This window comes from Vanessa cardui, chromosome 25 (assembly GCF_905220365.1).
Source record: "Vanessa cardui chromosome 25, ilVanCard2.1, whole genome shotgun sequence".
Lineage (NCBI taxonomy): Eukaryota > Metazoa > Arthropoda > Insecta > Lepidoptera > Nymphalidae > Vanessa > Vanessa cardui.
Window position 1 is genome coordinate 3,525,228 of NC_061147.1, and position 26,025 is coordinate 3,551,252.

A 26,025-nucleotide genomic window follows, 5' to 3' on the forward strand; every position below is an offset into this window, starting at 1 on the left:
GCATGTCCCAAACACGATAAGTTCTAACAGATTCCATCGAACAATCCTATTCAACCAATTTTCCAAGAGCCTCTATTAAATCAACGTATATAAATCAAAGATTATTAGAAAATTGGGCGTTAATTATATAAAGAAACGGCGAAACTGAAGGAAATCGATGTGTTAGTTTTATAAATCGAATCGATAACGGAAATGAGAATATGTTATTTCCTCTGTTAGTTATGACTATTATTAACTCGTCGGGCTATCTAGACAGCGTGACTGAGGTTGAGGGAATCGTTGATAACGTAATATGTCGTGTCACTTAAATCGCTAACAGCGGTGCTATTCTGTAACTCACTTCGTATATCACTCGCGAAATATTGGAAATCGATTTACGGTGATACAATACAATTTTAATTACTTATTGTTTTATTCAAGAGACGACTTTTTGTTCACGAGGCGTAATTCAGAAGTTGGAAATGGAAAGTTTGTTCAGTTTTATAGTATTTTTTCAGTATCACTACACAAAGTGGGGACGTTGGATGTGCTTCCCTTCTTCGTAGTAGTCGTGATGCCTTCAGTCCTGTACTTAATTTTCTCTCATTTTGTTCGATTGCTGTCACATTTGACGGTAGTATATCTTACGCATATAGACGTTTGAAAACGTAATTTATTTAGTTGCATATTTTATGTCGTAAAGCTATAGACTATTCCAATTGAAGAAGGAATGAAGATAAACATTTAGTTGTTGGTAGGGCTTTGTGCAAGCCCGTCTGGGTAATATAATATAATAATAATAATAATTCATTTATTTGCCAGAATATGGTACATAATGTAGATGGTCATTTATAATGATTCTCATATTCTACCGATTTATCGATGTGCAAATATTAAACATGCATTAATGATATTGAATTAAATACAATTAATTAAATCAAATTACAATTAATAAAAATATCATTCAATAATAATAAAAGTATTGAGAATAGGTATACACAATTAAAGATAAAATGTCAAACACAATAATACTAGTTAATTCTTGTCAGTTAAAAAATCGGTATACACAATTAAAGATAAGATGTCAAACACAATAATACAACTAGTTTATTCTTGTCAGTTAAAAAATCGTTAACATTATAAAACAGTTTATTTATAAGAAAATCAAAAAGTTTCTTTTTGAACACAGTTGTTGGTAAATCCTTAAAGGTAGGTACCACCTACTCATCATTTATTCTACAGCTAAATAACAGTACTCAGTATTGTTGTGTTCCGGTTTGAAGGGTGAGTGAACCAGTGTAGCTACAGGGATAAGGGACATAACATCTTAGTTCCCAAGGTTGGTGGCACATTGATGATGTAAGGAATAGTTAATATTTCCTACAGCGTCATTGTCTATGGGTAATGGTGACCACTTACCATCAGGTGGCCCATATGCTCGTCGGCCAACCTATACCTTAAAAAAAAAACAACTAACTTATATCCACGTTAACTTTACTTCCAAAGATTCGATAACAGCGTCGTTTGACGCCTTTGTTTCGAATATCCGTAATACCATAGATTAGTCAAGCTTTCGACATTATATCGCGTCGATTCGATGTCAAATTTTGTTTATTCCGCTATTGTGCTATTGTGAATATAGACAATGGTGTTGTTGTAGGCCAATTGGATCGTAGTTAATGTTCCAAGTAAATAAAATATAAATCTGTATCTTAAATAATTAATAATATTTTATTTGTAGGTATATCGTACTTTTACAAAACCGATATGGCCCAGTTGTTAGAACGCGTGCATCTTATGATTATGGATTACTACACGAAAGCACCACTGAGTTCATTAATTCATTTCGTAATCGGCGGTGAATAAGGAGACATCTTGATGAAACCTGCATGTGACTAATTTTAACGAAATTCTGGCACATGTGAGGAAAGGAGGCCTTAGCCCAGTTGTGCGAAATTTAAAGTTTTTTTTTTGCTTGGTTATTTATTACATCGTTCTACTCCACGCTCACAGGAGATTTTCTAAAAGTACTATATAGTCAAAGTGAGGCATGCAATGATAGGTAGCTAGTAATTTAATAACAGACAAAGTGGTCCGTTTGACTAGCTGCCACCCACACATTAATTATGCGTCTCTTTAATATCAATTCCTTCTAATTACAAAGGACGTAAAAACTTAATCTTAGTCACATTAAACAAATAAAATAAACTCGTAATGTCTATTAACGTTTTATCCTCTCTGATCTTTCTTTTAATATTAATAAAAGCCATGTCATTTTTCCGACTTAGGCGTTGTTATCGAAGTTAATTTATTGACTCTACTTGTTATAATAATGTCTAGTTAATCAAGAAAAGATTCGTTTTGCTTGTATGTTCGTCGTAAATAGATATGTTGACTGTTAAACGTATGGCTTTATGATAAATTGTCATATTGAGAGTCATGTCATCAAAATGCGCTTTCGACTAACTAAGATAGCAGGTAAGTTGTGCCAGTAGTTACATTGGCTGACTTCTCTTTCAAACGGATCATAGCAGTACTAAGTATTGCTATTTAGCGGTAGATTATATAAGGAGTGGGGTATCTCTCCGGCTTGCACAAAACCATGACGAATATCTGCGAGTCTAATTCACAAGTAATTATAGATAACAACCGATTCGTATTTTATATAAAAACATAAACTATATCACTTACTTAGAAGCTGCTTTCCGAAACGGTGGTAGTATTTAATTATTGACGATTCAAAAACGCTTCATTGTGAAGTTTACCTGAATAAAATTGATTTGATTTGATTTGACTCAACACTAACGACCCAATACATGATATATATTGATAAATAAAATGGTAAAAATATGCTTTAAATCTTATAGTACTCAAAGTATATAAAATCGGGTCGTAATTTTCGTAGATTACTCCCTATATACAAACAATCAAATGCGTATAGTATAAGTTTAGACAAATATATAAAAAATATGTTTATATCTACAAAGACTTGGTAAATACAGTCCCTAAAAATAATTGATTAGGTATTGTAAATATTGAGATACTTTTAGATGGGTCGACTTCTTTTTTATTAAAACGAATTGTTATAATTACCACGACTGAACTGTATGCCGGTTTTTCTTTGTGTAAAATTTATTTCGAAATTAAATTATATTTTCGTGTCGCTAGTTTCGAGCGCTTGACGAATCAAAAGAATTTTTAAAAGTCTATTTGAATAAAATTACTTTGAATTAATTTATTTTTAGACTGTCTTGTTGTTTAAAAACAGATCCGTCAGTCATCTAAAACTACAATAATTATGTTTCATATTTGTATTCAGTAATTGTTTTTATTCTATTACATTAATAGAGTTCGACACCGTTTGACTGATTACCACGATTGGTGGGAATATGTTCTTATATGTCTCGTAAATCGTTATGTTAAATCATCGTCTGTATTTGAATGAATGATATGACATAATGTAAGACATTATTTTCGCTTTTGCGTACAATATGTCTTAGTGTGCGTGAGACGGATAAGAGTACAGACAGCAAAACAATGCATATTAAATTATAATCGTTTAGTTGATTTTATTACAATTTATTTAGCATAATATGAGAGAAGCGATTTTGATTTGTTGTGTATAGCCTTTATATGTTACACATGTTCTTGTATTCCGTTTATTATTGCCATTAAAATATGCATGCATTTAAGTTAGTATCGGATAGTACTTTACAAACTACTACGGGCATTAGCTAATAATAATATAAAACTTCAATGGCCTTTGGCGATGAGGTAAATTATAATATCTGGTATTTAATCTAATATTTATTGTAAAGATTTTTTTAACATACGGCAAAAAGTAATAAAAAGGTTGCACAGTTAAAAGCGTCGTAAGTGTTGTAATATGTTGTGTTCTCCTTAATTTGTTTTAATTACTATTTTTTTCATTCTATTTTTAAATTCATTCGAAATTTAAATTCACGAATGATTTACAATCGCATCAGCTAACGATGAAATCGATGTTCAGTATTTGCTAATGTAAGCAATAGATAAGATAGGTTGTATTGCAAACAGTTTAACCGTTATTTAAAATATATGTGAAGGTTGAAGAGCAAACGCATCGAGAATGAAATAAAATGGCCTCTGCAATTATGTTTTAACTAACGACATGCCCCGGCTTCGCACGTGGGCAATACTGATACACATTTAATCACATCACATTAGAAAGTACTAAATAATCAGTGTTTATTTATTATAGTGCCAATTTATTATATACAAAAACCTTCCTCTCGAATCACTCTATCTATTAATAAAAATCGCATCGAAATACATTGCGTAATTTTAAAGATCTAAGCATACATAGTGACAGACAGCGGTAAGCGACTTTGTTTTATACTATGTAATGATGACTGTCCCTAGATGTGTGGCGTCTTTCTTCGTCGTTGGCCTTCCTGTTTCATCTCTTGTGTCTTCCTGTGTCTATGTCCTTGCTGGTAATTGCTTTTACTTGTACAGAATACATAGTTATGACTTTATACTAATACCGTTTAAAGAGGGTTTGGTAAACAATCCGTCGTCTTGTTCTTTCTTATGTCGAATCTATGATGAAGAAAAGAGTTCAGTGTTTGACAAAACACGTGATTAAAAGTAAATAAGGTGTGTATTTTATTATTTCTCTTATACAATGACTTTTATTATTTGTTCTTTGTTAGTTTAGATATGGTTTTCTTGGATGAAGTTTTCCTTATGTTGTTTACAATAATAAACTAACATATATTATGATTTAGCAAACCATAATATGTATTGATTGTATGATATCATTTTTCTTTATATTTGTCCACATATTTCAGCATTTATAAATGTAGTCGTTGCTCATCAAAATAAATCCAAGTATATATGTAGAAAAAATTAAGATAGTTTGGAATTATAAAATAATATAATATGATTAATTATTTAGTATTTACTAAACTAAAGTAAATTTATTTTAAAGATATGGAGTTCATATTTAACTTTAGCTTAAATTTAGCTATGGCTGTATAAATAAAAATTAAAAACAAAAACAAAATTTAAGTAAATTGTTTTAGACAAACTCCAATTCTAACTGATCTATTTTACATTAAAACATGTATTCAATAAAGCTTTCATAATTTTGGCGCCAAATCTAGACAACTAGTTCCGGTTTATAGTAAAAAAAAATCAGAACAAATCCTGTCACAGTTTTCGAAAATACTAAAAAAACCGTTTAAATAACGTGAAGTTTCATGGGAGACCTACTAGTTATGGGAAAGATGGTATTAACTTATTTGAATCGTCATTGTAAAAGCGTATAGTAAATTATTAATAAAGCACCGTTTCGGGATGAAGATTCTGCTAATAAGAACCGGCAAGATACTCAATAGTTACTCTGTTACCACTAAATGCATTACTCAATCGTGTAATGTTGCTTAGTTATTGGATAGTCAATAACTCAGTGATGTTAAGTGGATACGCTAAACACTGCTGTAGAAATAGTCAGTCTCTAGTAAAATGCTGACACAAGTCAGTGTCAAGAGCCCTAGATAGGATGCAAGTCGTCTGGTTGACATTGTCTATAGGCGATATTAGGCTAGGTCAAGTATAGCCAGTTCTGTACACATCTTTCTCAATAGTACCGCATTTACCTATATACTTTTGTTGTCATGCGATTTATATATGGTAGGTATTGGTGCGGTCCCATCTTTGTAGATACCCTCATTCCTCACAGACCGTTACCAGTTCCGGTGGGAAGTGTGAGTGAGCTAGTGTCTCTATAAGCACAACATCTTAGTTCCTGAGGTTGGTGAAGCATTCGTTTTACGGTGGTTTATATTTTAACGGCGTCGATATTGGACGATAGCACTCACCATAAGGTGGCTCATTTGACAAACTTATTTCATTAAAAAGATAACTGAGTTGTAGGTCTTGATACCGAGTCTTAATTTATTACGGCGAATGTGTACGTAGCATTTGTTGTGTTGAATTATGACAGATAGGGTTTCTAAGGTGTTCCAAGGCTTTGTAAGGAAAAGTGTTCCTCTTTAACCATCAGTTGGCCGCTTGAGTCTGCTTACGTAGTAAAACAGTATCACATCAGCTTCCGATAAGCAGATCGATACTTGATATATAAACACAGATCATAGGACTTACGTCTGTCTGGTATTGCTACTTCGAAACATATATGCGAATTTGTGTCGTTTTATGTTTGTAACACAACCACACCACCACCACGTACCAGCACGGGGGTCGTCGATTATTATTAATGGATTATATTCAAATTACGTTAACGTTATATTATGGCCAAATAACATAACATCGTTATAAATAGTAGCTTGTGTGGATTTGGATGAAATTTTACAGTACTATATGTATAACATATAATACTGTAAAGTTCAGTACTTTCATCCTCTTCTAAAGAACAACGAGTCTTCATCCTCACTAACTTTCGCATTTATAATATGTATTAGTATCAAGAAATATGTCATGGACAAATAATCTCTCTCAAAAACACCGTTTACAATAGTATTAGTTTATAATTATGAGATGAGTTTCGATGTTTTATAAACACTGCTAATGTATCTTTAACTACTAGATAATGATCGGATTGCTTTACAGTAGAACTTTATTTTTTTGCAAATTCTTCGATACGACACGCGCCAATTTAAGGTTTTACAAAACTGCTAATGTATTTTTTTATTTACTATTAATTCTGGTAAATACAATAATACCTGTAATTTTTTTAACTAATAAGTATTTATGGTAGAGGTTTTCACGTATGTGCGACTACCTTTAATTCAATCGGATTAATAATTTATGAATGCATAGAATTCGAACATAAATAAGTTTTTTTTTAAATATGAGATACTAGTATTAGGCCGCGGCTTTGCCTGCTTTTTAAGATTTTTAAGGCAGCTTTTTTATACTTAAAAAGTTGCCTATGTAATTTTTGGTCCAGTGATATATGATGTATCGTATTGAGACATTACTATTTTATTTACGTGTAAGATAAGTTTGATTTAAATAAATTGTTATTTATGAATATTAATTTCTGTTATAGTTCCGTCCGCCCCGCAAAACCTCACTGCAGACAGGGTGACAGCTGACGAGATACATTTGTTATGGGCCCCGCCAGCCACGTACACGACAATTCAACTACGAAAAACAATAGATACGAATGTAGAAAAAGATACAATAAAATTAGAACCGGATCTAACGGTTGCTAAGAAAGAAACTCAAGCTGACGAACCGATCACAGACGGCATTACAGATGATCGTCTTATAATAGATGCACCAGTAAAACAAGATAGATTAAAAGACGTAGAATACTCATATAATTTGTATAAGAATGACAAACAGAAATATAACGATGAATTTTCAGATTCCTATATATTGACTGATGATTCCTATAGAACTAAAAGAGATACGAGATCTCGGAGACACAGGAAAAGAAGGCAGGACAATGTAACCGAGAGTAAGATTAGTTTAGAGAGAGATGTCGATGGTACAGAGACGCATCATGCGTTTGAATTCCCGATAAGAGTAGACAAGAAGTCTGTACCAGTTGTACCAAAGAAAGTAGCGCAGATAGCATACGTGTTGTACTACGAAGAAGGTTATCCAATAAAGAAAGCGTCCAGTGATTTAACGAAGATCTCCGAAGTACCGACGTCGGATGAAATAAAGAAAAGGAACGTGTTCAAAAGCGATTGGGGTATGCAGGATAGTATGAACGCGACGAAAAATTTGACTCTTTTGAACACATCCGGTGTGCAACAGATTAAAGTTGTCGGTTTCAGATTGCGAAGCTTAAGTAAGTTTTAATTATAATACTTTATAAAATATATTGATCAATGACATGTATAATAAGCAAAAGTCTAAAAAAAGGCACAATTCAATTTCTTTACATGTTGGTTCAGGCGATTTTGAATCTCTTTCAATTACGCAGTTGATCGAGTCATATCGACTCATATAAAGCACTTAAAGAGTATAGTACGACACACCTTAGATGTAGCATCGACAAAATTCGTAAAACCGATCACATCCGAATTGAGTACGCTATCCCACATTATCAATATTTATTTCTCATGCGAATATTATCTTTGCACAAACGTAATAACTTGTAATATCATGTGATAATATATTCGTCAATTTGACACGTCGATTTACATGCACTTGCTTTCTCTGACGCGAGAATCTATAGCGAATTGGTGGTAGGGCTTTGTGCGAGCCCGTCTGGGTAGGTACCACCCACTCATCAGTTATTCTACCGCCAAATAACAGTAGTCAGTATTGTTGTGTTCCGGTTTGAAGGGTGAGTGAGCCAGTGTAACTACAGGCACAAGGGACATAACATCTTAGTTCCCAAGGTTAGTGGCGCAGTGACGATGTAAGGAATAGTTAATATTTCTCACAGCGTCATTGTCTATGGGTGATGGTGAATACTTACCATCAGGTGGCCCATATGCTCGTCCGCCAACCTATACCATAAAAAAAAGCGTCTAATGGCGCGATAGGGAGCTATTTCTATTGGTTGAGTAAATCGGCAGTAATCGGTTTTATTTTCATTCCATTGCACTTTCCGATGCTACATCAAATTTGTGTCGTACATTAAAAAAATATTAATATATTTTTGATATGAAAAATATTTTTAGATTTGTGTTTTAATTATATATTTTTGTTACAGAACCGTTCACCCCCTATAAGATATGGGTGCGTTCATTCTACAACTTCCCGTTGGATGGTGTGATGTCATCCGATCTGATAGAACGCCTCGGTCCCCAGTCCGAGTCCCTCTACGTGTTGACTGACGTCAGACCGCCCTCCCCTCCCATTATACTTAACCTGACATGTGATCAACCCAATGGTAATTATAATTTTTACTAATGATTGTTTTAACGACATCAACTGCGTAAGAATGACAATATGCATCGTAAATTAAATACTAGTTTATGTAAATGATTTTTGTGAACTTTATTTTATATAAGGATATATTATATATCGCTCTATTTATTTCAAATGGATTGATAAATAAATAAAGACGAAAAAATATACCAAGTATGATAATCACAGATTATATACCATAATGAACAAATGTATATAAAATTGTGTTAACTATCCTCTTTGCAATCTGGTTTGTATTAGAGTAACAAGGGGTTAGGGGTAGAGTTGAAATATGGACACACGTTCAAACGCACCCGCACACACCCTCTTAACAATTTTATTCTTATTAATAATCTGCTGGGTTTTTATCAATCACTAAATAAAAATAATTGTATTTTGTGATTATTATATAGCATGACAAATAACTGTTGCTAATAGACTTTGTTGAAATTCGCCGCTAGATGGCGCTGTTCTGTACTTTTCAACAAATTGTCATTATTAGTACGTATAGTATGACACAAATTAGATTACTGTCGATTTACACGACCAATAGCTCCCTATCGCGCCATTCGACGCTATTCGTCGCTATAGATACTCGCGTCAGTTCAACCCGAGAAAACAAGTGCATGTAAATCGGCTTGTCAAAATGACGAATGTATTAGGTCATATGATATTACAAGTTATTACGTTTGTGTAAAGATCATATTATATGTATAAGATAGCGTACTTAATTCGGATGCGATCGGTTTTACGAATTTTGCCGATGCTACATCTAAGTTGTGTCGTACTATACAGGACAACATGTATTATTATATCCAATATGGTATTAATTATTACAAATTCTATTTCAGGAATCCTATACCTCCAGTGGCGCCAACCGCTCGAATACAACAACTCCCTCGACCAATACGTCGTGACCTTGAGGAAATTACCAGAACAGCAGCCACGAACTCGACTGACACTGCCGACGGTCAAAGATGACATCGAAACCACCATCAGTGTTGTAAGTTATATAATTATATTGTTATAGATTTAACTAGTCGACCCCCGCATCTTAGATCTTTTAAATGTTGGTCGTTAGGTGTCGGATATTCTTTATTTCTCTATGGCCTTCCTAGAGGTTTTTGCTTGCTGGTGACGTCATCGTAGGTATACAAAAGATATGCTCTCGGTTTTCATGCAATTTACTGAACATGCTGTATATAGACTATTCTGAATCTGTGTTTGAAACGAATTCTGCTTTCATTCGTCGATTACACATTTAAGTGAATCAAACGTAATTTGAAATTTGAAAATGAAGGTAGCTAAATAAGATTACAAGCTCTTAATTAATTAATTTTGATTAGTCTTTTATTGACTATTTTGTGCTTTAATGTAAATGTTGCCTTAATGTTCATGCAGTTATCACCTGTAATTGAGGTACCACTTCTTTTATTTTTTATTTTACGAACTGTGTGCTATCATGTATCAGTGTGTACTTTGTTGGTGATCTAATAATAAATTAAAAAAAAAAAATTAAGCGTGGAGGGGGGGGGGGGGCGTTATAACGTTTCTGTAGGAACAGATTTATAATGTCTAATTGTTTAATAATTGTCTATTGTATATGTCATTTTTGTTTTTACAGAAAGTCGAGTTATGGAATGTGACAAGCTACGAAGTGAAGATATACGCCGTCACATTGTCGGTGGCGCGACCGAATACACTTATAAATGGCTCCGAGTCTCCACCGAAGGTAATTCATTTATTTTTATTTAAGTATTATAAAGCCAATGAGGTTGACATCTTGCGTGTTATAGGCTGTTTTCAACTGAGACAAGAAAATGCTACTAAATAGTGGTAGAGCTTAGTGCAAGCTTGTCTTGTTAGGTACTACCCGCTCATCAGATATTCTACCTCCGAACAGCAGTATTTGTTATTGTTTGTCTTGTTGTCTACCGGTTTAAAAGTTGAGTGAGCCAGTTTAACTACAGGCACAAGGAACATAAAATCTTAGTTCCCAAGATTGATGGCGCAGTGGCGATGTAATGTATAGCCATTCCTATACTTTTTACATATATATTTATTACAGCAGCAAAAACAAATATAGACATATTTATTTATAACTAGGGTTTTACTCTAGTATATTTTTTGGGTTATCGGTTAGCCTTTTCTTTCTGGCTTATAATGTCTCGACGTAAGTAAGTAATTAAAAGTAACAAATAATCTTTAATTAATATTACATTGACTACATTCAGGGTTTATTTCAGAATTGTCAGTTCTTACACATTTTTGATTAATGAGCTTGATTATTATTTCGTTATAAATCTCCTCATAAGATATACAGGACCCTTGTATGTTAATTAGTTCAATAACTTTGTACGGTGTGTAGACTAAAATATTCTGATCGAAAAATAATGGTTTTTCTCATCAGGAGGTGTCAAGTGAACTATGTGCGGCGCATTCTGAAGCGATGTCACCGGCGGATGTGTCTCAAGTGAAGCGAGCTGGCAACTCTCTCGTAGCGCTGCTTGCAGCGGCTTTACTAACTACTCTGGCCGCTGTCAGCGCTGCTTTGGTTTATTGGAGGTCAGAATAAACAGTATTAACCTTTAAGTACTGACGTGGGTGTCTCACAGACGGTGACAAAACATATATGAGTTTTATTTCGGCGCCTTTAAAGTTACCCCCGCGCCCTTTTCTGTAGCTTCGGGATCCAACTCAATAATTGATCAGTCGAGCCAGATTGCAGCATATATGTATTATTTATGAGTCGCGCGAAGTCACAATATTGTTGAAAACCCTCGACGTCAACCCAAAACATTCAACGACTCAGAATCTTTATGACTTGAACTATTTGACTCGACGATGATTAACACAATTGTTAAATCAAAAACTTTTACAGATTTGCACAAAGTATAAAAATCCAAATAAAGTTGAACTAAAACCCACCTGTCGTGAAGAAATGAAAGCTTTCTTAAAATGAGCGAAATATTTGCTTTTTGATTAGTACCTAATAAATGTTAATCTCATACGAAAATGTTGTTGTTTTTTACATTTCCTTAGTAAATTAATAATAAACGGATCATATTGCAATTAATTGCAAATTCCATAGACTGTAAAATTATTTATCAGGCTTTTTCAAAATATATTAAGTAATGTACATATGTAATGGTTTTTTTTAAACAATACTAACATTCGTAGTTTGAATATAATTACCGGACGTTTATACCTAACTATAATTTGTATTATTCTTTTTGTAGGTGCAGATCACGAGTAAGCAAATGTATCAGTGCAGCGTACAATTACCTCGAAGAGGGAGGCGAGAGGGCCGCCAGAGCGCCTCTCAATACCTACAAGAAACCTGGTATGTTTGTTATGTAAATCTTACTTTAATATATCAAAATAATTTGATCCTTTATATATAGCTATATACATTTTTTAATATGAAGATAATATAATAAACAAATAAAGTTACAGATCCATAAATGTCTTTGTTCTCAGTAGTAAACTGTTCACCGCTCGTGACGTGCGCGGGCGGCGCGGGGGGAGCGGCGGGTGCGGGCGTGGTGGAGGCAGGCGCGGCGAGACCTCCGCGCATGGCCGGCGGGGCACACCCGCTGGTACGCGCGCGACACTTCCCCGCGCATGTCGCGTCGCTGCATGCAGACGGAGATATCGGCTTCAGGTTTGTTTTGCTAGCTTGAGCATGGATGTGGATGGATAGAGGAAGAGGACGACCCAAGAAACGATGGATGGATTGTGTGAAAGATGATATGGAAGGAGAAGACATGCTGCGCCGATCCCAAGTAAAATTGGGATAAGGGCAGGAGAATGATGATGATGATAATAATCAATATGGTCTGAGAAGACATTTTCGATTTGTATTAATGTTTAAATATCTATTTGCAGCAAAGAATATGAGATCGTAGTAGCGAAGTCGGCCGCACTGGGACATACCAGCCATCACAGTTACCGACCGGAGAACAGGCTCAAGAATCGATACCTGAATATCACCGCATGTACGTATGCCGTTCTAGAATTAAAACTCCTCCGATTTATTTCCGCCATGGCGAGCAAAGCGCGAGCTAAAACGTGTGTAACCCGTGTGCCCGCAGACGACCACTCGCGCGTGTGCGTGTCGGCGGGCGCGCGCTGCGGCGCGGCGGGCTGCGTGGGCGCGGGGCGCGGCGCGGCGTGCGACTACGTCAACGCAAACTTCATCGACGGCATGCTGCCCGCGCTGTCGCCGCACGCCGCGCGCCGCATCGAGCGACGCCTCGAGCGCCGCGCCAAGCCCGCCAGGTACCCCCCCCGCCGCCCCCCCGCCCCCCCCCCCTCCGCCCCCCTCGCGCTGCCAGCTACAAGCTAAACCAATCTACTAACTCTAACCCCCCCCCCCCCCCCGCACCCCTCGCGCTGCCAGCTGCGAGCTACATCACTCTACTAACTCTACTGCCTAAAACAAGAGCAAAGCCGCGTGCCGCAAACATTATTTTAAATAATGTCTAGTACATTATATATATATACTGTGCCCGCGATCTTGTATGCATTTGAATTTAATAAAAAAATAATTATTGTAGCCTATGTTACTCCTTATTATGTAAGTTATCAGCTTTTGAAAGTCCCATCAAAATCGGTCCAGCCGTTTGAGAGATTAGTCGGAACAAACAGACAGACAAAAATTGTAAAAAATGTTTTTTTTTTTGGTATATGTATCATTTAGTAAAAAAAGGACCATTTTATTATATGTATAGATAATCGCCTTGAGCGCCGCGCCAAGCCCGCCAGGTAGGCCCCCCCCTCGCGCCCCCCTCGCGCCCCCCTCGCGCTGCCAGCTGCGAGCTACACCACTCTACTAGCTCTAATAAAACAAGAGCGAAGCCGCGTGCCGCAAACATTCTTTTATATAATGTACTAGCTGTGCCCGCGACCTTGTATGCATTTGAATTTAGCAAAAAGTAATTATTGTAGCCTAAGTTACTCCTTATTATATCAGTTATCTGCCAGTGAAACTTCCGTCAAAATCGGTCCAGTCGTTCCAGAGATTAGTCGGAACAAACACAGACAATAATTGTAAAAATTTTTATTGTATATATACCGTGTATACATAGTATGCGTCGAGTAAAAAGGGCTATTTTAATATAAAACAGACACTCCAATTTTATTACATATATAGCTAATAATCAGTTCAGTGTAATCTACTTGAGGGTAGATGATGAAACATTATTAAATGTGTAATAATAAATAAAACAATTGTTTGAAATTCCATAGACAACCCTCAGTAAAAGTAACAAAGCCACCGCCAAATCTTGCGGAGGGCATCGAATCGGCTTTCCTGAACATCGAATTCTCCGGCATCGTGGAATCGGAAGATCAGGCCGACGACTCTGACAGCGAACGCAGTGATGACGACTCGGAGCTAGACGATGTATATGTGGACATAAGTGAGTTTAATTGGTTAGAATACCTTAGTATAAACCCGAGGTTTCGGACTCATAAATTAAACAAGAATAACTGACTGTCGTGTGATTTTTTGTGTTGAAAAATGAAAAATAGTTGATCTTGCGATCTCTTTACAAACACATCTTGGGGAAACCAGCATTTATCGTGCGAAAATTAGGTCATTTGTGTCATTGTACTTGCATTGAAATTATCTCATGGCGTAATCTCCAAATTTTATTCTTAATTTCTGAGGGCACAAAAGCTCAAATTTATTTATATTTTATATAGTATAGAACTTGGTCTTAGACTTATTGTTTTGTTAAATAATGTAACAAATATTAATATACATAATCAGATGGTGTTCCTCGGCAAATCAAACTGGAATGGGCGGTGTGGCGTCGCAGATACATCGCCACGCAGGGACCGACTCCGGCTACGTTGGACGCGTTCTGGAGGATGATCTGGCAACACCGCGTACACACACTCGTCATGATCACCAACCTCGTCGAGAGGGGACGGGTGAGTGCTGTATAGTCGAGTCTAGCATTGTATATGTCACCGTAAAGGCTCGCGCAAACTATAGCCGTGGTGGGCCTCAACGCATGGCATTGCAAAATTGCGCCAAAGCATATAGCAGACGCATCGGGCCGCACCGCAACCCAATATCTTATAATCAGTCAGGTTTTGGCAATCTAAGAAGATGGATAGTTCTTGTTTATGATTCGGTTTCTGTTTGGTAATTCACGAACAGCACTCATTCAGCCGTCTACTTGTTGCGTGTGCTAACGCACACTGAGACGGGCCGCATTGCAACGCATAACATCGCCGCAAAAATACGCCTGGCTACACAAACACCAACAGCCTGTAAATTCCCACTGCTGGGCTAAAGGCCTCCTCTCCCTTTAAGGAGAAGGTTTTGGAACATATTCCACCACGCTGTTCCAATGCGGGTTGGTAGAATACACATGTGGCAGAATTTCTATGAAATTTGTCACATGCAGGTTTCCTCACGATGTTTTCCTTCACCGCTGAGCACAAGATGAATTACGAAGACAAATTAAGCACATGAAACAGCGGTGCTTGCCTGGGTTTGAACCCGCAATCATCGGTTAAGATGCACGCGTTCTAACCACTGGGCCATCTCTGCTCAACGCCTGGCTAGCGATGCGCCAATGCGTTGCGATGCGGCCCGTTGCGGCCAGCCTGAGGTGTGTTATAGCCCATACAAAATGTATGAAACTGATTCAGGAGAATTTTTGTTATGCGTTGCGGCCCGCCTAGGTGTGCGCTTATCTTAAAACTACAAAAGTCGTTAGATTACAATCTGACGAGACAGATTGTAATCTGTCGAAATTTTGTGAACTGTGAAATATGATTGTAATGTAATGTATTATTTTTCGCTATATTGTAATCTATGGAAGTTAAACTGACAGATTACAATCTGTCCCACGTCAAATTGTCAACTTTCTTAAGCTCTTCCTGATTGGTTTATCTTATTTATCTAACGAATTTTGTAATGTTACGGTAACATAAGTAATTAATGTAATTATGTTAATTTGACATCTTTATAGATGGAAATAGATGTAATATACTAATTTGTTTTTCAGCGGAAATGTGACATGTACTGGCCTGCAGGCGGGCGGGGTAGTTCCGCCGAATTCGGTGGAATACATGTAACACTTTTGTACGAAGACGTGCGGGCAGCGTACACCGTACGACATCTTCGCGTACGCAGTGCAGTGCAATCGGTGAGGCGTAATTATAACTAGTGTAACTTCAGTAGTTCGGGATGGCCAAAATAATATTATCGTTTTACAATGATGCTTCAATGTCTCTATCTTTTTCTGGAATGCCCCACGCTATAGTCTAATTGTTTTATAATGACAGCTCAATAATATTTAAAATAAGAAATAGTGTTACATGCCAGTATTAAATGCTATGCCATATAAAATAATATTAATTACAGTTTTACAAATTATTGATCAATTAATTACAATAATAATTGCAATTAAATATAATAAAGTAATTTCAATAGCTCCTGCTATATTAATAATATGCAATAATAATGTGATATAAATTATGATATAGAATCAAATGTCATAAAACCATATTGAAGGCTAAGGTTACTCTCGTAACACTAGATATATTAGGAACTTGGCTATCGTCCAATAACAATCAAGGATCAATACCATGTAATTATGTGTTGCAATCGAAAGATGTATGAATCAGTCTAATATCAGGCACGTGGGGTATAGTATCTCAGATCTTATTATGCTCCAAGCACATCGTAGCCGTAATGAGTGATTTATATGACCCGTAGTGTCAGTATCAATTAGAAACTATGACCACTTAGCACTGGGAGCTTTGGTTCGGGTTGAACTGAAGTTAGCATTGTCCATTGCCAGCAGTGGAGTGTTTTTTTAGGAAATCCTTAAAATGAGGCTATCGTCCAATAACCATCACGTAACAAAGATCAATACTATCGAAGGACGAGTGAGCTGATCTAATTAAAAGTACATGGTATATAATATCTTAGATCTCGGTATCAAACTTACTTTACTTGGTGGTAGAGCTTTGTGCAATCCCGCCTGGGGCACTCATCAGACATTCTACCGCTAAACAACAATACGCAGTATTCTTGTGTTCCGGTTTGAAGGGTGAGTGAGCCTGTGTAACTACAGGCACAGGACATAGCACCTTAGTTCCCAAGGTTGGTGGCGCATTGACGTTGTAAGGAATAGTTAATATTTCTTACAGCGTCATTGTCTATGGGTGATGATGACCTACCATCAGGTGGCTCATATGCTCGTCCGCCAACCTATTTCATAAAATAAAAATAAATAAATAAATATATGTCCCGTAGTGCCAGTATCAATTAGAAACGATGACCACTTAGCACTGGGAGCTTTTGTTTGGGTCGAACTGAAGTTAGCATTGTCCATTGCCAGCAGTGGAGTGTTTCTTAAGAAGGCTTTAAAATGTGGCTATCGTCCAATCAATAACTGGTAAAAAAATTAGTACTATCGATAGATAGTGAGTTAGTCTAATTACAAGCGCATGGTATATAATATCTTAGATCGGGTTCGGGTTAAAGATTTTTATTTCTCATTAAGAATACATAACATTCATTTACATGAGAACATTAAATAAACAATTACAATAATTGCCTAGCGGCGTAACAAAGTAACATTATAAGGAAGCATAATATTAGTAAAACATAAATGAATACAATTACAAAGAGTGTATCTGTGAATACTTTGCATTATTGTGGATGGTCTGGTCTTATCGCAAATACAAAGATTAAATAGAGGTAGAAGTGGTATCTCAGTATCAAACACGGTGACCACTCACCGCTGGGTGTTTTTGTTCGGGTCGAACTGAGATTAATGTTGTGGAAGTGGTATCTCCGTATCAAACACGGTGTCCACTCACCGCTGGGAGTTTTTGTTCGGGTCGAACTGAGATTAATGTTGTGGAAGTGGTATCTCCGTATCAAACACGGTGACCACTCACCGCTGAGAGTTTTTGTTCGGGTCGAACTGATATTAATGTTGTGGAAGTGGTATCTCAGTATCAAACACGGTGACCACTTACCACCAGTTGTTTTGCCGGGTCGAACTGATATTAATGTTGTGCATTGCAGGGTAGCGAGTCGAGCAGTGAGTCGAGCGCGGCGAGCGGCGAGGGTCGGCATGTGGTACAGTACCACTACACGGTGTGGCCCGACCACGGCACGCCGCGCCACCCACTGGCCGTGCTACCGTTCGTGCGCGCCGCCGCCGACCCGGGCACCGTGCTCGTGCACTGCAGGTACCCTACAGATCAAACAACAACAACAACAACAACATAATGTTGTCTTAAATTTTCGCGATTATTACACATTTAAATAAAACTAATAGATAGAATAGGTAGACCTCTACCCGTGACCACGAACACTGCAAAGTGCTCGAAACGTCGGGATGTTTTAAAAATAATTAATATACGCGATTCATCCGTTATAATTAGTTTTATTTAAACAACAACAACAGCCTGTAAATTCCCACTGCTGGGCTAAAGGCCTTCCTTTGAGGAGAAGGTTTGGAACATATTCCACCACGCTGTTCTGTTATGTGGAATACACATGTGGCAGGATTTCTATGAAATTTGTCGCATGCAGGTTTCCTCACGATGTTTTCCTTCACCGCTGAGCACGAGATGAATTACAAAGACAAATTAAGCACATGATACAGCGGTGCTTGCCTGGGTTTGAAGCAATCATCGGTTAAGATGCACGCGTTCTAGCCACTGGGTCATCTCGACTCAGATCTCTCTAGATTTATTAATAGATCACTAACATTTGAAATGATCACCTGTTATTGAAATAGGCTATTAGATAATGAGAAAAATAAAGTGTCAATTATTGTAATCAGTATGTATTATGAGTTTAAAAATGGTTATTTACTAACGAAAATTGAAAATAAAACTTAAATTGTTCAAAGATCCATAAATAAAAATGCATTTTTTTAAAACGTTTGTCACGTGATACAAAACACTCCTGATTGGCCGGGCCTATGATGAAGTCACTTGCTTGTTAACCTGGCTTGCCTATTATAAATCAACTTTTACTATGTTTCTCAACCTCCCAAATAATATAAAATGGATTTAAAAAACTAGTCAAATAGCCTATTGGATGGATAATTTAAAATATTTCGTAATCTCGTTTCATATCTTTACAGTGCTGGCGTGGGGCGAACGGGTACATATATAGTTATAGACGCACAGTTGAACCAATTGAAACTGACAGGCACGCTATCGCCTCTCGGCTTCCTGTGCCGAGCGCGCACACAGAGAAACCACCTCGTACAAACAGAGGAGCAATACGTGTTCGTACACGACGCGCTACTCGAATACGTACGGTCTGGCAACACTGAAGTTGAATTCGCTAAAGCAAGAGAATATCTAGTGAAACTTTTGGAACCCATCTCAGAAGAGGAGCTCGCGGTTATGGATCTTAACCCACCGAAACAGAAGAGCTTAAGCGACCTCAGGAACGGATTCGACAATGACGTCACGAGCGTCAGATCGAATGACTGCAGCGAAAATCAAATAGTCGAAAATGGAAGTCAACTCTCGATAAAAACGGACGAGTTGAATAGTGACAGTAAATCGTCTATGGAGAATCAGGAAAAGGACGGCCTAGTCAATGGGGAGGAAATGGAGGGCGTGTACGATCTGGCGCCGCGTACGACTGACACGTACAATAAGAAGATGCAAGCGTACAATAATATGAACGAACAGGAGAAAGAGGAAATGCGCAGGTGAGATTCAGATATATATACAGGATGTTAGGAGATGTGATGGAATAATTAATTTTAATATCGGTGTTGATTTAAAACATCCTGTGTAGGGATATATTCTGTTATAATCTATTTATATGTAGATGATAACTTTGCTTTAAATTTAGTCAATAGATTTGGTAGTTGAATACAATCAAATAAAAATGTTTTTTTTAATTAAAAGGGTGAACAGAGCTGAGAACTACGCGTTGTTGGAACGAATGAGGTCATTATCGAACAGGCATCAAGTATACCAAGGACCGCCTCCTGTTAACTTGTTAGAGAAACAGTTCCAAGTAAGTTGTATTTAAGTACTTTACTTATTCTTAGATAACTTATTTTTTATTATCCGTATATTACGACACAACTTCGATGTAGCATCGGCAAATTCAATAAAAGCGACTACTGCCTATCTAGTTCGGATGTGAACGGTTTTAAGAATTTTGCTGATGCTGCATCTAAGTTGTGTCGTACTATACTCTGTTATTAAGATAAGTCTGATTAAATTATATCTGTGCATTTCAGCTGATAACGAGATCCTGTGTAGAGTCCAGTGTGTGTGCACGAGCAGCACACAACGCAGAGAAGAATCGTCCAGGCGGCATCTTGCCCTCAGATTCAGCCAGAGTTATGCTTGTTCCCAAACCTGGAGTCGAAGGTAAATTATTTTATTCATTATATATTATTTACTATATATACTTATAGACTTTTGTATGGGGTTATGAAATTGCTTACGTTTTTGATGCAGTCTTAATAGATTTAATAGAGTCGGCAAAAGTAATCAATGATCTATATTATTTAGTAGCTTAAATAATATATAATAATAATATACTTTATTGTACAACACAGTAACAGAGTAATTTAACAATAAAAATGAAATATATACAAAATAAAAGTAGATGCACAATAAGGCGGTCTTATCGCTAGTTAGCGATTTCTACCAGACAACCTTATGGGCTTAAAAACACAGTCATGATTTCAGAGAAGGGTGGTGTCACATGTTATAATGTTTAATGTATAATAAATACTAATTATCATATAATATACATACACATATTCATACAAAAATATATAAATATATACTTACATACATACATACATACATACATACATACATACATACATACATACATACATACATACATACATACATACATACATACATACATACATACATACATACATAGATACTTACATACATACATTCAAAATGCTATATCAAATATCAAAAGTATTGTCACCATAAGACTTGTACGAATATATGTATGTATAATAGTAATTATACATGGAGATTTCGATTCCAAGCTTAACTATTTTTCAATGTTCTATATAAACATTTTGTACGTTTCCTTGGAGTTACTGATTCTCTGGTGTGTCGTGTGTGCGCAGGCAGCGAGTACGTGAACGCGAGTTGGGTGTGCGGGCGGCGGCGCATGCGCGAGTACGCCGTGGCGCAGCACCCCGCGCGCGCGCCCGAGCTGTGGCGCCTGCTGTGGGACCACACGGCGCAAGTCGTGCTGCTGCTGGCCGACGACCCGCCCGACCCCGTGAGTACCAACCTACCGCTGCTTGGAATAGAGTTCAAATTGGCAAGAACTCCTCTAAATTACTTATGTCCTTTTGATTTTGTCATCCTTAGGGTTAAGACAAAAAATTAATGACTACTTTTAAGAGATACCACTGCTTGGAATAGAGTTCAAATTGGCAAGAACTCTTCTAAATTATAGTACGGCACAAGTAAGATGTAGCATCGGAAAATGCAATGGAATGAAAATAAAACCGATTACTGCCGATTTACACAACAAATAGAAATAGCTCCCTATCGCGCCATTCGACGCTATTCGTCGCTATAGATTCACGCGTCAGAGAAAGCAAGTGCATGTAAATCGACGCGTCAAATTGACAAATATATTAGGTCATGGGATATTACAAGTTATTACGTTTGTGTAAAGATCATATTCGCGTGAGAAATAAATATTGATAATTTGTGATAGCGTACTTAATTCGGATGCGATCGGTTTTACGAATTTTGCCGATGCGACATCTAAGTTGTGTCGTACTATACTTATTTCCTTTTGATTTTATCATCCTTAGGGCTAAGACAAAAAATTAATGACTACTTTTAAGAGATGCTTAAGGTCATTGTATTAATTGTGTATTAATTATTTATCAGGAATGCGACGTGTTCTGGCCAACAGAGGATGAAAAGGAATTGTTCGTTGCAAACTTTAGAGCGAGTTTTGTTTCGAAAGACACATATGTAGCCTATAGGAGATCGGAAAGAAAAGTTCCAAACCATTCGCCTCCAACACCGGAGACGAACGGCTACAGGAGGCAGGAGGGCAGCGAGTGCGCAGACGACGAATGTCTGATACCAGAAAATTGTTCACCAATCAACGAATCGGAACCAGCGTACCGCTTTGACAGAACCGAATTGAGATTAGAACGCCTCAGTGGCAGCAGAGATCTATCAGCTCGGAAGTCGATAGCGAACGGAGATTTGTTCTCATCATTGTCTGAAAAGAAAAATGGACCAAAGTCTCCGAGAAGTCCATCCAAAATGTCATTGAAAAACTTCAAACTCAGTTCGCCAACGAAGTTCAAATTTCCTGAATGGGGATCGAGGACCGCCGGTTCTCCCCCAGACACGGCGCCACCCCCACCCCCCATCGCGCCCTCCTTGTCCGTCGAAGAGGAAGCAGAGTTAAGAAGACCGGTGTATACGTTTGAAAAAGTTAAAAGTGTTCCGAAGGTCCCATCCGATAGAATTATAGAAGTTACCAATGTCAGTGTTCATTCCTTACAGGACGATTATCAACTAAGTGTTAAGTTTATTAAGTGCAGTGGCTGGTTACACGGCGATACGACTGAGTACTGTGCGGGCAGGCCCGATGACAATGAGTATGTTAGAGCAGTGCGGCAAGCTAGCTGTGAGAGTGAGAGGGAGGCGGCCTTGGACAGGCTCATAGCACCCTATAGGGACTCGTTTGCGTTAATAGAGTTTGTAGCCGGCTGTCAGATGGAGTACAAGAATGGCCCAGTCGTAGTCATTGACAAGTAAGCGCTTTTGATTTTCTTTGAACTTTTTGTTTGGTGGTAACACTTTCCGTAAGCCCGTCAGGTACCACACTCATCATATAGTCTATCGCCAAGAGGTAATATTTCGTCTAAGGGATTATGGTAATTCGCCCGGCCGCCCATTTATTTCATTAAAAAGAAAGAACGAATATTCATATACTATTTACCATTTTGCGTTATTGGTTAAGTAGGACTTACTTTTCTTTGTCTCCTAAATAATATATACATTTCTCAAGGCTAGGATTTAGATTAAAAAATCGACTTGAAATTTAGTTAAACTAATGGTGATATGAGAAAATTCAAAAGCTATCTAATAAATGTGACATATTAGGCCTATAAAGCCCGTAAAAGCCCCGTTGCTGATCAAAAGTATTAGAGCTTGCTCGACCGCCCTGCGGATTAGTAGATCAGAGCTTACATCTCACCGAAAATCCAGGTACGGCGGCTGGCGAGCGCTGACGTTCTGCTCGCTGAGCGCGGCGTGCGGCGGCGTGCGCAACCCGCGCGTGAGCGAGCCGGGCGCCGACTGCGCGCCGCGCGTCTCCTCCGCCGACCTGTACTGCAGCAGCGCGCTCAACGCGCATGCGCGCGCCGCTCCCCCCGCTCCCCCCTCCGCGCCCAACGGCCCCGCCCCCGCCGCGCATGCGCCGCACGCGCTGCTGGCCGCCTACTGCGCGCTGGCCTCGTACGCGCAAGCGCTGCCCGCCCCGCAAGCGCCCGCGCCGCCCGCCAGCTGAACCGGTTAGTATTTTATCGCTTACTTGCACATATGCTCAGGGCACAGGTCGTGTCAGCTGCGACTATGTTAAAGACGGTTAAAAGGAAATTTTGAAAATAAAAAGTTATGTAAAAGGGGGTTAAATATAAAGTAAAAGGTTGTATAATCTACTGTTGGGGTAAAGTCTCCTTAGAATTTTGAGAAGGAAATTTGGAGTTAATTCCACACTCATTAAAATTAGAAAAAGTTTTCCCACGACGTTTAATTTAAATACGATGCACGCTTTCTAAACACTAGGTCACTAATGGACTAAAATATTTATCTACCAAACAAAGCCAAAATAATGAATATAATGTTCAACGAGAAATTAAGTTATGACACTAATTATATTTTTGTATCCTTGCAGGACGCTGCCATCACCAAGCGGACTCGTTTAAAAGAATGCATAATTGTTAATTGTTACGAACATAATACTCAGTGCGTTGTGCGGTAACTATGAAGAGACCCTTTAACTTTGGTGCATATTTCCTATTAGCTAACCGAGTTTGATACAGTTTCGACAGAAACCGCCATATTCTGTAATAGCTTTAACTAATACACAATTTTGATAATGTTGGTACAAACATTTGCAGTGGCCAATATATCAGACCAATATCGACTGTATCGTCCAATGTTGGTGCAAAGTTTGTCTCAATGTAACCGAGACGAACTCCACCGTTGGACGTATAGCTGCCCTTTTCTACATAATAATGTAAGAAAGAGATGTAAACATTGATTAGACGGATTTTAGGATACAAGTGACATAAATGCATCCGTATTAGCTTGTTTCCGAAGTTATTTGGGGGAATAGAAAGTTGGCTGTAGATATATTGTAATAATTTGGTGATTCGATGTATAATGTAGGCGTAAAATGGTATTACATAACTTGTAAGAAACATGTATTCAAAATTGTTATTATAATGTAATGGTCTTGGTCGTTTGGGAATATAATGAAACAGTGAGTGTAGGCAAAGGGCATTGCCAATGTTTTAAATTACGTAAGTGCGTGGATTAGCGGCTCATTCGAAGGTCTAACTACTCAAATATAGGTGCTTAGTTAATGAATACTTGAAACTTGGTACTGTATCACAATATACATAATATGGTACCATTTTAAAAACGATGGAAGAATCGTGACTGTTTTATCAGTGGATAAGTCGTAATGCCTTGTAATACGTGCTAGTATCGTTTGGCAAACATCAATAAAGATATCGGTCCTGTGTTCATAGATGTAGTGTCGAATTGATTCTGAAGTTTTGTTTCGTAAATTTCTTTACGATATAGCATTGACTATCGGACTCATTTTGTTTCCTTTATTTCATACTAATTACATTAATTATCAAATTATATGACAATTACATATATTTTACTTTTTTCTAGAAACTATTTTATTGTCAGATGTCAAAGTTATCTTTACTTGCAGTCGTCTTATCTTCCTTATACAAAAGGGCCTATAATTATATTGTCATTGTTTGTAATAGTGCCGTCTCTATCTGAGTCTTCCGGTTTTAGGTATTTTTGGTATAATCTGTCTCGCTCTCACTAAACTGGGCATATGAATTATTTGATCAAATGTTGGCCCAACCTTGGCATGCCTCTTACACCTATATACTCACTGGTTATACGAAACAAAATATAGAGAATAGATCGGCTGATGAATATTCAAAAAAATCCTACCTTTATTGAGTAATAAATAAATAAATTGAAATGTAAAAGGACGTTGTAAAGAGTCAGGTTATATTGAATGTGTGTCTTTGTCCCTTATGAAGTAATGTGGTTGTGTGCGTTATTAAATAGGGCATGAACTGATTTAACGGTATGCTATAAGGTTGCATTTTTTAAATCGTCGGTTTTAAGATATGGCAACACTATTCCAAGGCTTAATACGAATCAGACAACATGAGTTCTTAAATCAAATTGACAAGGAAATATACAACTTTTAAATTTTAGTTTCAATACACGTGTCATAAATATTAATGGTCAGTATGTATTTGTAAAATGAAATAGTTACCAACGTCATAATTACATTATAAAAAAATGCTTGATAATTAAAGGTGGTTCATTGTTTACAATTATTACGAAATTATTATTATTGTAAAACTGGCAGATCCTTGGCATGATAATAAGTTATTCGTTTAACGTTGATGTACAGTAGCGCCATTATGTGTCGACTACGGACCTAATAGTATTCTTGTCTATGAAAATTACTGCCAAATTTTCGTTTAATCAGTCACACTGTGTCGTTGTTTATCAATATCAAATATAAGTCCAATATTATATACTCTATCGAAGTACATAAAAAGTTACATAAATATATAAGTCAATAGTTTTACATAATAATAATATGCAATCTTACCTTACCGAATCAGATCTATGCCTAAGGGCGTCCGCTCTAACCAGTGCTGTGCTGACAAACGCACGTTATTAGTGCGCATGCGCGAGCGTTAACTGCCCCCTTAGAACTAGCGCGCAGTTGTAACTTTTGTCACGGTGTCTGTTTCGTCACTCTTGTGAAGTCCGTGAATATGTACAGATGCAGACACAAATGTCACGTCGTAACGTGCGCGCACCTCCATACATATTCATGGATTCGACAAG

At 37.4% G+C, this 26,025-nt stretch overlaps 1 protein-coding gene across 2 annotated transcripts in view; it reads left to right on the forward strand.

The window, feature by feature from the left end:
* The window catches only part of LOC124540458, a 40,632-nt gene extending 14,996 nt beyond the window's left edge, over positions 1-25,636 (forward strand). Inside the window, exons 2-21 of one of the 2 annotated variants that reach the window (XM_047118055.1) lie at positions 7,034-7,786; positions 8,660-8,839; positions 9,708-9,859; positions 10,481-10,588; positions 11,267-11,421; positions 12,096-12,199; positions 12,337-12,520; positions 12,745-12,854; positions 12,951-13,137; positions 14,107-14,279; positions 14,633-14,796; positions 15,885-16,025; positions 17,921-18,087; positions 18,993-19,574; positions 19,777-19,888; positions 20,118-20,250; positions 20,982-21,139; positions 21,766-22,649; positions 23,107-23,411; positions 23,795-25,636. In XM_047118055.1, the coding sequence (XP_046974011.1) occupies positions 7,034-7,786; positions 8,660-8,839; positions 9,708-9,859; positions 10,481-10,588; positions 11,267-11,421; positions 12,096-12,199; positions 12,337-12,520; positions 12,745-12,854; positions 12,951-13,137; positions 14,107-14,279; positions 14,633-14,796; positions 15,885-16,025; positions 17,921-18,087; positions 18,993-19,574; positions 19,777-19,888; positions 20,118-20,250; positions 20,982-21,139; positions 21,766-22,649; positions 23,107-23,407 (4,748 nt within the window). In that variant the 3' untranslated portion in view covers positions 23,408-23,411; positions 23,795-25,636. The remainder of the gene's footprint in view (positions 1-7,033; positions 7,787-8,659; positions 8,840-9,707; positions 9,860-10,480; positions 10,589-11,266; positions 11,422-12,095; positions 12,200-12,336; positions 12,521-12,744; positions 12,855-12,950; positions 13,138-14,106; positions 14,280-14,632; positions 14,797-15,884; positions 16,026-17,920; positions 18,088-18,992; positions 19,575-19,776; positions 19,889-20,117; positions 20,251-20,981; positions 21,140-21,765; positions 22,650-23,106; positions 23,412-23,794) is intronic. The other variant, XM_047118056.1, reaches the window with a different exon arrangement.
* Positions 25,637-26,025: the final 389 nt, after the last annotated feature.